General features: G+C 46.4%; 1 protein-coding gene across 4 annotated transcripts in view; it reads right to left on the reverse strand.

Moving 5' to 3' along the window:
- Nucleotides 1-4267, reverse strand: part of CDK13 (cyclin dependent kinase 13) — a 147107-nt gene extending 142840 nt beyond the window's left edge. For all 4 annotated transcript variants that reach the window (XM_055293356.2, XM_055293354.2, XM_055293355.2 and 1 more), the window contains exon 1: nt 3054-4267. In XM_055293356.2, coding sequence (XP_055149331.1) covers nt 3054-4264 — 1211 coding nt within the window. In that variant the 5' untranslated portion in view covers nt 4265-4267. The remainder of the gene's footprint in view (nt 1-3053) is intronic.
- Between the last annotated feature and the right edge of the window lie 12770 nt (nt 4268-17037).

Raw genomic sequence — 17037 nt, forward strand, 5'->3', positions numbered from 1 at the left:
TGGCTCACACCTGTAATCTCTGGACTTTGGGAGGCTGATGCAGGTGGATCATTTGAGCTCAGGAGTTTGACACCAGCCTGGGCAACATGGTGAAACCCTATCTCTATTTTCAGCTTATTTAAAATTGTTTTTCATCTTCATACCACGATTGCAATACTATTTTGAATGTGTATGCATTTCCTTAAAAATATCTACAATGACAAGTCATTAATATGTAAGTTCTGCATAGGCTGGGGAAAGATTACACTGTTTCTTACAGCATTACACATGGTCTGTATTAAATATTTTGAATGAAGTTTGTAATACAGGCCTACATTAATATTTTTTATGTTCAGTAAACTCCAGCATCCCTTCATTTACCTATTCAACATTTATTAAGAGTGTACTTGTGCCGGATACAGTGCTGAGCACTGGAAATACAATGGTGGACAAGACAGGCCAGTTGCCTTCATGGAACTCACAGCAGTCCATTCATTAAAGAACATGGGCCACTTACCACAAGTAATAAATTCTGAAAATAAATAAAACTTTTTCCATTAATTTGTACAAGTGAGTTCAATTAACTGTTTCTAAAAATTAACAATACACTTATTATATTTTAAAATCTTAAGATTTTTCCAATCAACTATTTTAGCTATTAATTCTGGGTCCCATGTTTTAAGCTGGACATTTGACAAACTAGATATAACGTGAAAAATCTGAAAACCGTATGAGTTTTTTAGCCTAGAACACTCAAATCATGACAGCTATCTTCATATTTTAAAGGGTTAGCATACACGTGTGCTCTGTACCATTCCAAAGGGTTAAACTTGGAGCAATGGTTCGAAGTGGCACGAAGGTGGATTTTGGTTACAATATGAAGAATTCTAACAATTTGGGATATTGAATAATTCAACCACCTTAAATATTTCTGTAAGGCTGCATGCTTTAAAAAGATAAATTTTCACTTAATCCTTGAAATAATCTAGAAAAACAAGTGTTTCCCTGTTACAGTTTAGGAAACTGAGTCTTCAAGGATCTTGCTAAAAAACTCAAGTCCCAAATCTAGTGGAACAGGTTGCCTCAAACTAATGTGCTTCCCACCTCTAGAGGTATTTCAGGAACATACCAAATGGCCATCTGTCAGGAATGTTAGCCAAGATACCCTAAAGTTCCTTCCAAATTCAACCCTTTAGAAATACTGGTGGTCAATGTAAACACCACGAAAAGACTGTGTTGAACGGTCCTCCAGAATGCAAGCTCCATGAGGGCAAGTAACTTTTTCTTTCCTGATACATCCCAGTACCTAAAACAGTATATGGCATACAATACAGGGTCAAAAAATACTTGCTAAATATGAATAGTCCTAGTCATACATACCACGATCATATATTTCATATATATATATAAAATACATACCACTATTATACAATAAAGGACCTCGCTGAAGTATCCAGCAACTAAAAAGCCTGGTAAGTACAAAATCCATTCTTAAAATTGCATCAAGCACTTTAAATTGTTCAAGTGCTGAAACTTAAACCAACCAGTTTGCAAAACAAATTCAATGGCAAAAACTGCAAACCCTTTGGCAAAGCATTATAGTTAAAAGGAAAATACAAAGTCTTACAAGATACAAAGGCTAATTTTGATGAATGAGTTTTTCAATTCTTCACTAAGGTATCAACTAACATTTTAAGTATGCTTCAACACTCTTTAAGAGTGAAGCAATTTATACAACTCTTGGCTTAAACACAAACTCACGCTCAGATCTCTAAAAACATCACACCTTTACATTTATTATGGTAATACTTCAAAAAGGTCTGCTAATTTTGCAGATGCATATTCGTATTATGTTGAGATTCCACATAACCCATACTTAGAGGTACTGTACATCTACTTGCCATTACTGAAACCCAATAGGAAAAACTGATACAAATGTGATTTTGCAATACTCTACACTATAAGGCCTGGAATGTCCAAACATCTCAAGCAATATAAGAACCCATAAAATACTCGAAAGTTGTTTTTAATGCACTTTGCTTAGTGGATAAGTATATTTTAAGGCACACTTTTTAAAAAGAATATTATATAACAAAAAAGGCAAGAAAGCTACATAAAAGTTTTACTCCAATTTCATTAAATTAAATTACACCTTTGAAAGATTTCTGGACAAAGATTCCGATATTTCAAGGTCTAGTTATATTGTGTTTTTATCCCTCGGGCATATATCTAAGAAAAAAAGTCTACTTGGCTTGCAAAGTGAGCAGTTACAGGCTTATAATAAAAATGTACTCAGCCATTCACTTGGTTACACTAGGTTACACCACCCAGATTTATAATGTTATTAGCAACTGGGTGTCATCACAAACCAACAAAGAAACCACAATCTTGTCATTTTTTCTACTTTCTATAATTATGACTGAAAGATCAGGTAAAAACTATCCCACACAAGAATATCACTAAATAGATACCTTCTTTATCTTCAGTATTCAGAACTATCGGCTTCCCCCTAAGCTTTTTTAACCTACTAAAAGAATAAACTTTACAGAAAGGCTACTTCTCCCATTTCTGTAATAATCATAAGAAACATCTGCAATCCACATCTAACTCTGACATCAGTACCTGATTCTTATTCCCCTGTACAATACTAGACCCTAAGTCGCAGTCCATTCCTAAATTCCCAACAATGAAACCTCTTCACAGAACTTTCAAAATTGAGACGACTTAAACCACCTCTAGGTTTACCCAAATTGTACCAGAAAAGCAAAGAGCAATTGAGAGAAACCTGTTAACACATTAATGCAACAAGTCTGAAACTTTGAATTCTTCCTTAGAAATCTTCCCTGCCACAGCTAGGAGAAAAGTTCCGTTCGCCCAGTTGCTTTGTCCCTTCGACCCCCTAAAAAAGTGTCACGCGCGCGAAAATGCCTATCCTTCCTGGGAGGCTCAGGCGGTGTTGTCTCGTCTCGGTGGTGGACCTGAGTCGTTCTGAGGACCCAGGCACCACTTTCCCTGCCTCCTGGGGATCTGGCCAGCGCAGCCAAAGCACACACGGGCAGAACGGCGGGACTCACCTGAGCACAGGGCTGTAGGGACTGCGAGAGCGGCGCCAGCTGCTGCTGCTGTAGGGACTAGGGGACACGTCGCCGCCCCGCTCGTAGGAGCTGTGGCGGCTGTAGCTGGGGGAGCGGCGGCGGCTGTAGGGGCTCGGGGAGCGCGGCAGCCGCCGAGAATAGGGGCTGCTGCCACCTCCTGCCGGGCTGGGGGACTTGCGGCTCCTCAGGCTCTGAGAGGCCCTGTGGGACACCGGGCTGTCGTCCCGGCCTCCCAGCGGGCTGAGGGACCGCCGCCGCCTGTAGGCCTTGGGTTCAGTCTTGTCCTCCCGGTAGGCCTTGGGCGGTTCCTTGTAGGCCGAAGGCGGCTCCTTGGACGACTTAGTCCGGCTGCGGTGGGCCTTCGAGTCCCGGTCCTTGCGGCTGCTACTGCTGCTGGACGTGGCCGAGGCGCTTTTCCGGCGGCCGCCGCTGCTGCTGCTGCTGCCGCTCTTGGCGGCCTCGGCCCGCTCCTCGCCGCTGTGGCTGTGGCGGCTACGGGACTTGGAGGCCTCGCTGCCACCGCGCTGCCCATCCCGCCGCCGGTGCTCGCGGTGGCGCTCCTTGCTGCGGCCACTGCTGCTGCGGCGGTCCCGGCGGGGCCTGCGCTCCGACCCCTCCCCGCGCCGCTGGGTGCCGGAGGAGGAGGCCGGACTCCCGCCGCTGCCCCCCGTTCCCCCGGCAGCCGTCGCCGCCGTTGCCGCGCTGGCCCCCCCCAGCAGCAGCCCCTGCTCGGACTGGGAGCTCACATCCTCGTATTCCACCAGCGGGGTCACACCCCCGCCGCTACTAGCACCGCCACCGCCGTCCTGCTGCGGCTGGGGCAGCGAGAAGACCCGACGCTTCTCCGCCTCCTGCCCGGCGCGGGGCCCGCGGCGCCGCTTCTGCCGCCCTCCTGCGCGCCTCTTGCCTCTCGCCAGCCGCTTGACCTCCAGAGGGGGGCCCGGACTGAAGCAAGAGGAGGAGGCCGCGGCGGCGGCGGCTGCGGCGGCGGCCGTGCCGGGAGCAGCCAGGAAGAGCAGAGGCGGCGGGGGCGGCGGCGGTTGCAGGAGCTGCGGCTGCAGGAGCGGCAACAGCAGCGGCGGCTGCTGAGGGGACAGGAATCGCCTCCGCTTGCGGCGTTCCTCCAACTTCTTCTCTGCCCAGCTCAGGCCCCCGCCTCCCCCCAGCGCCGTGTCCGAGCTGCTCGGCATCGCCTAGAGCCAGCCGCAGAGCGCGGCGCGGGTGCGGCCTCCTCCCGGGTCAGATCCTGGCCATCTCCCCCGCCGGAAACGGGAGCGGCGGCGGAGGGACACCGAGCACCAGGGCCGGCCGGGAGACGAGCCACGATAATCCGGGTCGGGACTCGGGTCCCTGGGTTCCAGGTGACAGTGGGGTACGCAGCAGCCTCCGGGCCTCAGGGAAGCAGGAATCCAGGCAGCGGAGCTCTCGATCGCGCTCGTCGTCCTATCCTCGGCAGCGAAAACACCAGATGCGCCGGGCGCTGACCTGCGGGGGAGTCCCGAGTCCTCCAAGTGCCCCCGGGGGTGAGGGAGCGGCCTTGGCCGCGCTCTCGGCTCGGGCAGCGCAACGCGGAAGTACCACCTTCGTCGCCACTTCACTCCATCGCGCCCTGACGTTGGGTGCGAGTTCAGGCGAGGGGATGGGCGAGACAACAACACGCCTCCGCCGCCTCCTCCTCGGCGTCGACGTCGTCCTCCTGTGGTGGCGGCGACACACCGCAGGCGCCTCGGAAGTGGCCTGGGCCTGACAACAACTCCCGACCTCGCGCACTCTGCGGCCCGCGGGGCTGGGCAGCGGGGCGGGGCGAGGCGGGGGCGACCGGGCTGCGGCTCTTGGTTGGGGCAGCGACTGTGCGGGGCTGGGCGGGGGGCTATTTCCGGGGAGATAAGGGCGGGGGCGTTTCTGAGTCTGTGGCGGTAGGTACGGGCCCCGACTTTCTTCTTCTTTCGCCGCCGCCGCCGCGAGCAGAGGTGGCGGAGCTACCCTTTTCCTCCGCTCCCCCCCTCCACGAGGAGGCTCCTGGTGTGCGCGGCCGGCCCCAGCTCGCTCCTCCCCTTCCCTCTCCGCTCCTCGTCAGGAGGAGGGAGAGCAACGGGACTTGCTGGTTGGACCCTAACCTCCACAACCCCTCCTTCTCGCCTCGCTCTTTCGGCTTTTCCCCTCAGCCCTGACGTACGACCGGGAACGCGCCCGCAATTCACGCTCAGAGAAAGCCGAAGATGAGAGGTCGCCGGGGCAAGAGAGGCGGGAACAAAGTTGCCGCGCACGGGCGTGCTCGCTCCCGCCAGGTGCCGGCGGGCCGCACCGGAAGTGGCGTGATGTAGAAACCGCTCGGCTTCCGGCGAGGGTGGGACTCGGTGTGAAGAAGGGTTAAAGAAAGGAGAGGATTCGTGCGCCGCACACTGGTGTTGCCTGAGACTCTCCCCGTGGTGGCGCGTCCGTCGTGCCTGTTGCTTGCGTCCAGCGTTCAGTGCCGGTTCTGGCCCTCTGCAGACGCCGCACTGCCTGCCTGTTGAGCGAAAGGTCACAGTGAGAACAAGTGTCTCTGGAGACTGCGAGAGAAATAATGCTGTTGGTGGCCTTCTGGAGTAGGCAGTCACCCCGTCGTGTACCTTCAGTCAAGCCCTGGGAGTGGAACAGCTGCGAAAGGAGAGAAGAAACCCCGCAAAACAGGGTGGAGATGGCGTTGGTTTAACTTGTCTCACGTACGCCAAAGTTCGAGGCCCCATCTTTTTTTTTTTTTTTTTTTTGAGACTGAGTTTCGCTTTCGTTGCCCAGGCTGGAGTGCAATGGTGCGGTCTCGGCTTACCGCAACTTCCGCGAGACCCCTTTTTATCCTAAAAAACACACTTGGGAATCACAGCTCAAGCTTCGGTAACACTATTTACTTTTAAATAAAAATTTTTTAAGCTTTAAATCAATACAGGGAATAAGTGGAATGTTAAAAGGAACTACTGAAAATTCCAAATTCTCGGGAGCCTTGAAATCAAAACATCTTGTGCGAATGAGGACTGCCCTCTTAGTACTTCACCCACTTTCACCTTCATATCTAAACCTTTGGGGTTGCCAAACATAGCCATATAGTGACCTCACATCACATTTCTTGCCTTAGAATTGCCCTTCAGTTACAGACTGAGCACTCGGGATAATTAGATTAAAATGTAAATGGCTTATTGGCTTTTACAATGGTTGGAAACGCAAGCTAACCCTGCGCGGTGGCACACACCTGTAGTCCCAGCTACTCGGGAGGCTGAGGCAGGAGGATCTCGAGCTCAAGAGTTCGAGGCTGGAGTGAGCCATGACCGTGCCACAGCACCCCAGCCTGGCCAATTGGCAGGGCGAGGCCCTGCCTCTAATAAAAGAAAAAGCTAAGCTATGTGTTCAATGACTACATGTAGTAACCCCTTTGAAAATTTATTTGTTCAGATAATCTGTTGGTTTAGTTCTTAAACCCTTGGTATCTATCCATCATTAATACTTTAGTGTAAATTATTTTAATCAGTTTGACATCACAGTATCACAGACTGGCCTGATTTAAGCTAAGATCAGACTTCACTGACCAAGTACAAAGGATGTTGGTTTGCTGAAAGATAAAGGAGGAGGCAAAGGAATAGGTAGTCTTAAAGTCAGAGCATTTCCCAGGAGGGCAGGCCTTGGGTGGGTAACACCATGGGATGGGCATTGGGAAACTGAATAGAAAAATAGGGGGCAGGGTTCCTGAAACAAATTTCTCGTTGACAGTATTGTTGAGTGAAGATCCTGTAGCCAGCCTCCTACCAAAGACTGTTTAGCAAGTGGCTTTTTCAGAAACATGTAGGATCAACTTGTTCCATCATCCTACGTTAAATAGACTGGAATAACAGAACAAAGAGAGCAAATAAGAGGTTTAGCTTGCAGCTCCCCTCATGTACAACCAGTTCCACTTGAGAATGTCATCTTCTATCAAGTTTTCAAAGAAAACTTGATCCATAGTAAATGGATAATTCCCATGTGTAAGTGTATTAAATGGAGAAGAAGGGGAAAAAAAAAAAGGTAAATGGACAGTTCCCAATCCAGGCTGCAAACAAAAAACATGTACTAAAATATTTTTACTGTGGTTCTACCACCCACATGTTTCCTCAAAGATTTTACCTTTGGTGGGGGAGGTTGAATGAACATTTTGAGCTCTCCAAAGATACCTGCCCACGTGGTTGGAAACACTAATAACTAATAGGATTCAAACTCAAAAAAATGGGAAGGATCTTTGAATTAGAAGCCGTCTGTGTCTATAAGCCTGTCTGCTTGCCTGAATATTAAAGAGATTTGAAATTCTCATTTGAGACTGTATTTTTGTTTATTACTGATTGTGTGTGTGGGGGGGGGTGAGGAGTTCGTGTTTTGTTTTGTTTTTGTTTTTGTTTTTTGAGACAGAGTTTTGCTCTTGTCGCCTAGGCCGGAGTGCAGCGGTGCAATCTTGCCTCACTGCAACCTCCGCCCCCCAGGTTCAAGCGATTCTCCTGCCTCAGCCTCCAGAGTAGCTGGGATTACAGTCGCCCGCCAGCATGCCGAGCTAATTTTTTTTGTATTTTTAGTAGAAACGGGGTTTCGTCATGTTGGGCAGGCTGGTCTCAAACTTCTGACCTCAGGTGATCCGCCCCCCTTGGCCTCCCAAAGTGCTGGGATGACAGGCGTGAGCCACTGCGCCAGGCCCCAGACTCATCTTTTATGCAGTTCAGAGGCCCACAGTGTTGGCACTTTTTTTCAGAAGTGCAATATTGTTTCTGTGTGTTGGGGAGTGGGAATTCTTGCTGGTTCAGTAAAGCTGAGGGATACGTGTTTATAAAACAGTAATGGTGGGGTAAACTTCTAGCTGTCTTCCTACATGGATTTTCCCTTGATTACCTAAGTAACAGTATCCTGGGCTTGATGGGGGTAAGTGTGCCTAGCTAAAAACTACATCTCCCAGTATTCCTTGCAGATAAGACGTGATCATTGGCTCCTGCCAATGAAGTGAAGTGGAAGTTGTTGGGCGAAGCTTCTGGAAATGATTCTTAAAAAATGGAAGGTCAGGGCCGGGCGCGTTGGCTCACGCCTATAATTCCAGCACTTTGGGAGGTCGAGGCGGGCAGATCACCTGAGGTCGGGAGTTCAAGACCAGCCATGACCAACATGGAGAAACCCCGTCTCTAATAAAAATGCAAAATTAGCCTGGTGTGGTGGCACATGCCTGTAATCCCAGCTACTCGGGAGGTTGAAGCAGGAGAATCGCTTGAACCCAGGAGGCAGAGGTTGCAGAGGTTGCGGTGAGCCGAGAGTGCACCATTGCACTCCACACTGGGCAACGAGAGCGAAACTCCGTCTCAAAAAAAAAAAAAAAAAAAAGGAAGGTCAGTTTAGCTGACCTGTACCTTGTGCCCCTGACTCTTACTTCTTACTTTTCTCTACATCTGGAACTCAAATGCAATACTGGAGTTTGAGCAGCTGTCCCGTGACAACAAAGGAATAAGCACAGGCTAAGGATGGTGAAGTGAAAGGAAGATAGAAAGACGTGACTCCTTGGGGACATTATGGATCCTTCAAACCAACCCTAGACTAAAAAAGAACAATTTGTTTAAGCCACTGCTATTTTCAATTATATTACAGCCAAATTAAGTTCCTAAATATTACCATGTGACCCCATGTCCTCATTCCACTTCCATGGTAGATATCATTAATTAATGGCAGCACGCCTTCCTGCTCACCCTAAATGTAGCCTCAGAATCCCTCAGACACGGTGATGCAGTCATCCATTACCAATAGATCAGGGATGGTACTAGCATTAAACTTATTTTCCATGTTGTCCTAAAATAATTTTCGTGATTTTTGGGGAGTTGGTTTTTCCAAAAACTTAAGATTCATGTCCTGGCCCCAAACTACATTTTTTTTTCAGACGGGGTGTCTCTGTTGCCCAAGCTGGAGTACAGTGGTGTGATCTCAGCTCACTGCAACCTCCACCTGCCAGGTTCAAGCAATTCTCTTGCCTCAGCCTCCCAAGTAGCTGGGATTACTGATGTGCGCCATCACACCTGGCTAATTTTTGTAGTGGAGACGGGGTTTCACCCTGTTGGTCAGGCTGGTCTTGAATTCCTGACCTCAAGTGATCCACCTGCCTCGGCCTCCCAAAGTGCTGGGATTATAGGTGTGAGCCACCGCACCTGGCCAAATATTTTTTATTCTTTAATTTTACAAGAATGTGTAGGTCTTCTTAGGAGATAAATATTCATGAATATTTGGAAGTTCAACTAGACAACAAGAGTATTTCAAGTTACTAATTACATCAACAGATTTGAGAGAAACAAACATGAACAATTCATCTGTGTTTTGTTAAAATTTCTCATAAGTAGAATCATTAGCATCTTAAAATATAATGCTGATGACGATATAGGCCACAGGAAATCTTTTCTACCAGAACTTTTTTTTTTTTTTTTTTGAGACAAAGTCTTGCTCTTGTCCCCCAGGCTGGAGTGCGATGGCATGATCTCGGCTCACTGCAACCTCTGCCTCCCAGCTTCAAGTGATTCTCCTGCCTCAGCATCCCCGAGTAGCTGGGATTACAGCCGCCTGCCACTACGCCTGACTAGTTTTGGTATTTTTAGTAGAGACGGGGTTTCACCATGTTGACCAGGCTGGTCTCAAACTCCTGACCTCAGGTGATCTACCCGCCTCGGCCTCCCAAAGTGCCGGGATTACAGGCGTGACCCACTTGCGCCCGGCCCATTTCTACCAGAACTTTTTAACTGGCAATGTGTATCTTATTTTGTTTACAGAACATTACAAAAAAAGGATAAAAATCAACATTTAAGAATCGATTCACTCACATTTATGGTCTGTTGATTTTCAACAAGGTGCCAAGACAATACAATGGGGAAGAACAGACTTTTCTTCAACAAATGATACCGGGACAACTGGATATCCCCATGCAAAAGAAAAAAGCTGGATGCCAACCTCATACCACATTTAAAAAAAATAGAAATGAGCCAAAAGCACGTGACAAAAGGAAAAATAGATAAACTGGATTTCATCCAAATTAAAATTCAAGACAGGCAGATTGCTTGAGCCCAGGAGTTGGAGACCAAACTGGATAACATGGCCAAACCCCATCTCTGCTAAAAATACAAAATTTAGCCTGGTGTGGTGGCGCACACCTGTAATCCCAGCTACTCTGGAGACTGAGGCAGGAGAATCACTTGAATCCGGGAGGCGGAGGTTGCAGTGAGCCAAGATCCCACCACTGTACTCCAGCCTGGGTGACAGAGTGAGACACTGTCTCAAAAGCAGCAACAAAGAAAAACCGATCCTATACTTCACATTTGCCAAGAGGATAGATCTTAAGTGTTATCAGAAAAAGAAAAAAAAGTTTGGCCGGGCGCAATGGCTCATGCCTATAATCTCAGCACTTTGGGAGGCAGAAACGGGTGATCAACTGAGGTCAGAAGTTCAAGACCAGCCTGGTGAAACTCCATCTCTACTACTAATACAAAAATTAGCCAGGTGTGGTGGCACACACCTGTAATCCCAGCTACTCGGGAGGCTGAGGAACCAGAATCACTGGAACTCGGGAGGCGGAGGTTGCAGTGAGCAGAGATGGCACCACTGCACTCCAGCCTGGGTGACAGAGCGAGACTCTGTCTCCAAAAAAAAAAAGTTTAAAGGACCTAAACAGACATTTTTCCAAAGAAGCTATACAAGTGACCAAAAAGCACATGAAAAGATACTCAGTATCATTATCCACTAGGGAAATTCGAATCAAAACTACAGGAGATACCATTTCAAACACCGGAACCAGCCTGGGCAACATGGTAAAACCTCAGCTCTAGAAAAATATAAAAATTAGTTGGGTGTGGTGGTGCACACCTGTAGTCCCAGCTACTTGAGAGGCTGAGGCATGAGAATCGCTTGAACCCGGGAGGCAGAGGTTGCAGTGAGCCAAGATCGTGCCACTGTACTCCAGCCTGGCTGACAGAGCGAGACCCTGTCTCAAATATAGATAAATAAACAAAACAAAATAAAAAACACCAGTATGGCTATAATCAATAGACAAGTTTTGTTAAGGATGTGGAGAAATTGGAACTTTCATATATTGCTGGTGGAAGTGTAAAAATGGGGCAGCCACTTTTTAAAAATTTAAATGTTTATTTATTATTGCTTAATATTCAACTTTTGTTGATTAAATATTATGAGAAAATCTTCTCCCAAAATGTCTTTCATGCTTTTTGTTTTGTTTTATTCATTTATTTATTTTGAGACAGTCTCGTTCTATCGCCCAGACTAGAGTGCAGTGGGGCAGTCTTGACTCACTGCAACCTCTGCTTCCCAGGTTCAAGCGATTCTCCCACCTCAGCCTCCTGAGTAGCTAGGATCACAGGCGTTCCACCACACCCAGCTAATTTTTGTGTTTTTGGTAGGGACAGGGTTTCACCATGTTGGCCAGGCTGGTCTCAGACTCTTGACCTCAAGTGATCCATCCACCTTGGCCTCCCAAAGTGCTGGGATTACAGCTGTGAGCCACCATGCTGGGCTGGATGTAGTCCCTTTGGAAAATAATTTGGCAGTTCCTCTAAATGCTAAACATATAATTACCATATGACCCAGCAATCTCACTCCTAGGCATATCACTCAAAACATATGAAAACGTATGTTCACACAACATGTCATGATAGGTAAAAAAAATGGAAACAACCCAAACTTTCATCAGCTGATGAACAGATAAGCAAAATGTGGCATATCCATACAATGGAATATTATTCAGCAATAAAAAGGAATGAATTTCTAATACATGCTACAACATGGATGAACCTTGAAGACATTATGCTAAGTGAAAGAAGTCTTAGTTTCTCTCTCATAATCATCACCTGAAGTACAAAATAGATGATATTATTATCATTTAACTGATGAGAAAAGTAAAGATCAAAGAGACTGAGTTGCCTATAGCCACATAAACAATAATGTGAAACAAATTTTAACCTCAAAACATATTCTAAACACAAATAAAACTATTTTTTTAAAGTGTCTGATACGGTTTTGCTGTGTCCCCATTCAAATCTCAACTTGAATTCTATCTCCCAGAATTCTCACATATTATGGGAGGTACCCAGGGGGAGATAATTGAATCATGGGGGCCAGTCTTTCCCATGCTATTCTCTTGATAGTGAATCAGTTTCACAAGATCTAATGGGTATATTACGGATTTCTGTTTTTCCTCTTCTTCATTTTCTCTTGCCACCGCCATGTAAGAAGTGTCTTTTGCCTCCTGCCATGATTCTGAGGCCTCCCCAGCCATGTGGAACTGTAAGTCCAATTAAACCTCTTTTTCTTCGCAGTCTCAGGCATGCCTTTATCAGCAGCATGAAAACGGACTAATACAGTGTAGTCAAAGTCTTGATCTACAGCTCTTATCCTTTGTGGTGTCCTCAGTAACCACACAGATGCTTTTCATCTTTCCTTTTCCCTCTCTTTGTTCCTGGCCTTCTTCTTATTGTCCTGGGCATAGCTAAAAATTACCAGTGGAATTCAAGGGATTTAAACATTAAAAATCTTAGGTCAAGCACAGTGGCTCACACCTGTAATCTCAGCACTTTGGGAGGTCAATCCCAGCACTTTGGGAGACCAAGGTGGGTGAATCACTTGAGCCCAGGAGTTCGAGACCAGCCTAGGCAACATGGCAAAACTCCTATCTCTACAAAAAAAAAAAAATTACAAAAATTACCTGGGCATGTTGGCTCACACCTGTATTCCCTGCTACTGAGGAGGCTGAAGTGGGAGGATCACCTGAGGCCCAGGAGGCAGAGGTTGCAGTAGACTGAGATTGTGCCACTGCATGCCAGCCTGGGTGACAGAGTGAGACCCTATCTCAAAATAAAATAAAATAAAATAAAATCTTAAAAATTAGCTTAATCCCCCCACACTCACTTTTTATGATGTAAACTGAGATTTACACAAATCAAATGTCTTATCCAAGATCCTACTGCTACTTGTAAAAGAAGCCTGGTTTATTTTGCCTTGCATCTAGATCCATGATTTTCAAATTCACTAGTGGTACTCAAAGGTGTTTTAAGGAATAAATAGGTTGGGAAAGTTTTAAGGAAGTGAGTTTTTAGATCCTCAACTTGTATACTTCTAAAATTGATCTAGGCTGGGCACAGTGGCTCACAGCTATAATCCCAACACTTTGAGAGGCAGAGGTGAGAGAATTGCTTGAGGCCAGGAGTTTCAGACCAGCAAGACCCTATCTCTACAAAAAATAAAACAAGTAACATGGCACGGTGGCATGTGCCTGTAGTCCCAGCTACCCAGGAGGCTGATGTGGGAGGATTACTTGAGCTCAGCAGTTCAAGGCTGCAGTAAGCCATGATCGCACCACTGTACTCCAACAGGGTCACAGAGGAAGACCACATATCTAAAATAAAATTAAAATTTTAAATAAACGCGCGGTGGCTCACGCTTGTAATCCCAGCACTTTGGGAGGCTGAGGCGGGCGGATCCCGAGGTCAGGAGATCGAGACCACGGTGAAACCCCGTCTCTACTAAAAATACAAAAAATTAGCCGGGCGTGGTGGCGGGCACCTGTAATCCCAGCTACTAGGAGAGGCTGAGGCAGGAGAATGGCGTGAACCCGGGAGGCGGAGCTTGCAGTGAGCTGAGATTGCGCCACTGCACTCCAGCCTGGGTGACAGAGCGAGACTCCGTCTCAAAAAAAAAAAAAAAAAAAAATGCATAAAATTGATCTGCCGGTGGTCAAGGTGTTTTTGTTTTGTTTTGTTTTGTTTTGTTTTGAAACAGAGGCTCACTCTGTCACCCAGCTGGAGTGCAATGGCACAATCTCGGCTCATTGCAACCTCTGCCTCCCAGGTTCAAGCGATTCTCGTGCCTCAGCCTTCCAAGTAGCTGAGATTACAGGCACCCGCCACCACACCTGGCTAATTTTTGTATTTTTAGTAGAGATAGGCTTTCACCATGTTGGTCAGTCTGTTCTTGAACTCCTGACCTCAAGTGATCTGCCCTCCTCAGCTTCCCAAAGTGCTGGGATTACAGGCGTGAGCCACCGTGCCCGGCCTCAAGGTGTCTTGCTGGGTCTCTTTCCCTCACTTTACCAAAAAAAGACATATTTTCTTTCTTTTTTTTTTGTTCTTTTGAGAGAGGGGTCTTGCTCTGTCACCCAGGCTGCAGTGCAGTGGCATGATCATGGATCACTGTAGCCTCGATCTCCCAAGGCTCAGTTGATCTCCTGCCTCAGCCCCAAGAAGCTGAAACTACAGGTGTGTGCCATGCTACCTGGCTAATTTTTGCATTTTTAGTAGCGACAGGGGTTTTGTTGCCCAGGCTGGTTTCAAACTCCTCCTGGACTCGAACTCCTGGGCTCAAGAATCCATCCACCTCAGCCTCCCAAAGTGCTGGGATTACAGGCCTGAGCCACTTGCAGCTGATGCCACTTTCACTCATTCTCTAATCATAATGGCACATTGCCCAAAGGTGTAAGAACAAAGACAAACAAAGCAAGCCACAATTCAAAGCATTGGTATGAGGAAGCCTTTTTTAATCAAGGCAATCTGTCTCATTGTAGCAGTAAGTACTAATCTTCTATGGACATATGAGCTAATGGTGCATGGCACGTTAACTAATGTTTAAAAATTATTAATCAAATTATAAAATATATTTGCTTTTTTGTTTGTTTGTTTGTTTGTTTTGAGGCGGAGTTTCACTCTTATTGCCCAGGCTGGAGTGCAATGGCACGACCTCAGCTCACCACAACCTCCGCCTCCTGGATTCAAGTGATTCTCCTGCCTCAGCCTCCCGAGTAGCTGGGATTACAGGCATGTGCCACCATGCCCGGCTAATTTTGTATTTTCAGTAGAGACAGGGTTTCTCCATGTTGATTAGGCTGGTCTCGAACTCCCAACCTCAGGCGATCCGCCCACCTATTTGCTGTTTTAATCAAGATTAGTGATAATTAAAATTAAGGCTTAATCTAGAATAAAAATTTGTTTCTTGCTGGGTGCGGTGGCTCACGCCTGTAATCCCAGCACTTTGGGAGGCCGAGGCGGGCAGATCACAAGGTCAGGAGATCGAGACCATTCTGGCTAACACAGTGAAACCTCGTCTCTACTAAAATACAAAAAAATTAGCCGGGCATGGTGGTGGGCGCCTGTAGTCCCAGCTACTCGGGAAGCTGAGGCAGGAGAATGGCGTGAACCCGGGAGGCAGAGTTTGCATTGAGGCGAGACTCCGTCTCAAAAAAAAAAAAAAAAAATTTTCTCCAGCCATAGAAAATAGGGAAAAGAAAAAAAAATTTTTTTAATGCATAAGTTTCAATTTAATACACATTTTTATAGCAGGATGTATGATAGGGTAATCAGTAAAAGAGTTGGAAGCCAAAAAGTAATTAACATATTATATTATGGTAAAATTATGTGAGGGAAGTAGAATGGAAATAACATGTCAAAGAAAAAGAGGAACAATGTAAAATTCTACTTACTAAAGATGATGCATTATTTCTAAAAGAATGATAGTGGATATCAAATTGCTATAGCTTGAATCTTTTCCATACAGAAACGCAAGTGATTTAGTTTTACTTATACAATGACAGAAAATTGTATCATTTGTAACTATTTAAATTTATAATAAAAAAATCTTAAATGTCAACTTAAAAATGTACAAAGATACAGGCTTCCAAGATTATTTTAGGAAATACAAGCAAAAAATCTGAAGGCCACTCTCATAGGTAGTCCTCTGTGAAACATTGGTAAATCATAGTAAATCCGTTACCATTATAGAAAAAATTCTCAATAAACCTGTCTACTAATTTTTTTTTTTTTGAGATGGAGTCTCTCTCTTGTTGCTCAGGCTGGCACGTACCCAGGTGGCACGATTTTGGCTCATGGCAACCTCTGCCTCCCGGGTTCAAGCAATTCTCCTGCCTCAGCCTTCTGAGTAGCTGGGATTACAGGCCTGCACTACCACGTCTGGCTGATTTTTGTACTTTTAGTAGAGACGGTGTTTCACCATGTTGGCCAGGCTGGTCTCGAACTCCTGACCTCAAGTGATCTGCCTGCCTCAGCCTCCCAAAGTGATGGGATTACAGATGTGAGCCACTGTGCCCGGCTTGCCATTTATTTATTTATTTATTTATTTATTTATTTATTTATTTATTTAGAGATAGAGTCTGTTCTGTTGCCCAGGCTGGAGTGCAGTGGCACAATCTTGGCTCACTGCAACCTCTGCTTCCCGGGTTTAAGCGATTCTCCTGCCTCAGCCTCCCAAGTTGCTGGGATTACAGGCATGCGCCTTCATGCCCAGCTAATTTTTGTATTTTCAATAGAAACATGGTTTCCCTGTGTTGGCCAGGTTAGTCTCGAACTCCCGACCTCAGGTGATCTGCGAGCCTCAACCTCCCAAAGTGCTGGGATTACAGGCGTGAACCACTGCGCCTGACCTGTCTGCTAATTTTTAACCCACTATTATCATTTTCACACATAAAGGAAAGCACATTATCATTGTTCTTAAAAAAAAAATCAATGATTTTGCCTGGGCGTGGTGGCTCACACCTGTAATCCCAGCACTTTGGGAGGCTGCGACGGGAGGATTCATTGAACCCAGGAGTTTGAGAGCAACCTGGACAACATAGAGAGATCCCGTCTCTGTAAAAAACAAGATAAAATTTTTAGAAAAATCAATAGGACAGGCACAGTGGCTCATGCCTATAATCCCAGCACTTTGGGAGGCTGAAGCAAGTGGATCTCTTGAGGTCAGGAGTTCGAGACCAGCCTGGCCAACGTGGTGAAACCCCATCTCTACTAAAAATACAAAAAAAATTAGCTGGGTGGGCATAGTGGTGTGCACCTGTGATCCCAGCTACTCGGGAGGCTGAGGCAGCAGAATCACTTGAACGCAGGAGGCAGAGGTTGCAGTGAGCCTAAATGGTGCCACTGCACTCCAGCCTGGGCAATAG

The sequence above is a fragment of the Symphalangus syndactylus genome, chromosome 9, assembly GCF_028878055.3.
Source record: "Symphalangus syndactylus isolate Jambi chromosome 9, NHGRI_mSymSyn1-v2.1_pri, whole genome shotgun sequence".
In the NCBI taxonomy this organism is placed as follows: Eukaryota; Metazoa; Chordata; class Mammalia; order Primates; family Hylobatidae; genus Symphalangus; species Symphalangus syndactylus.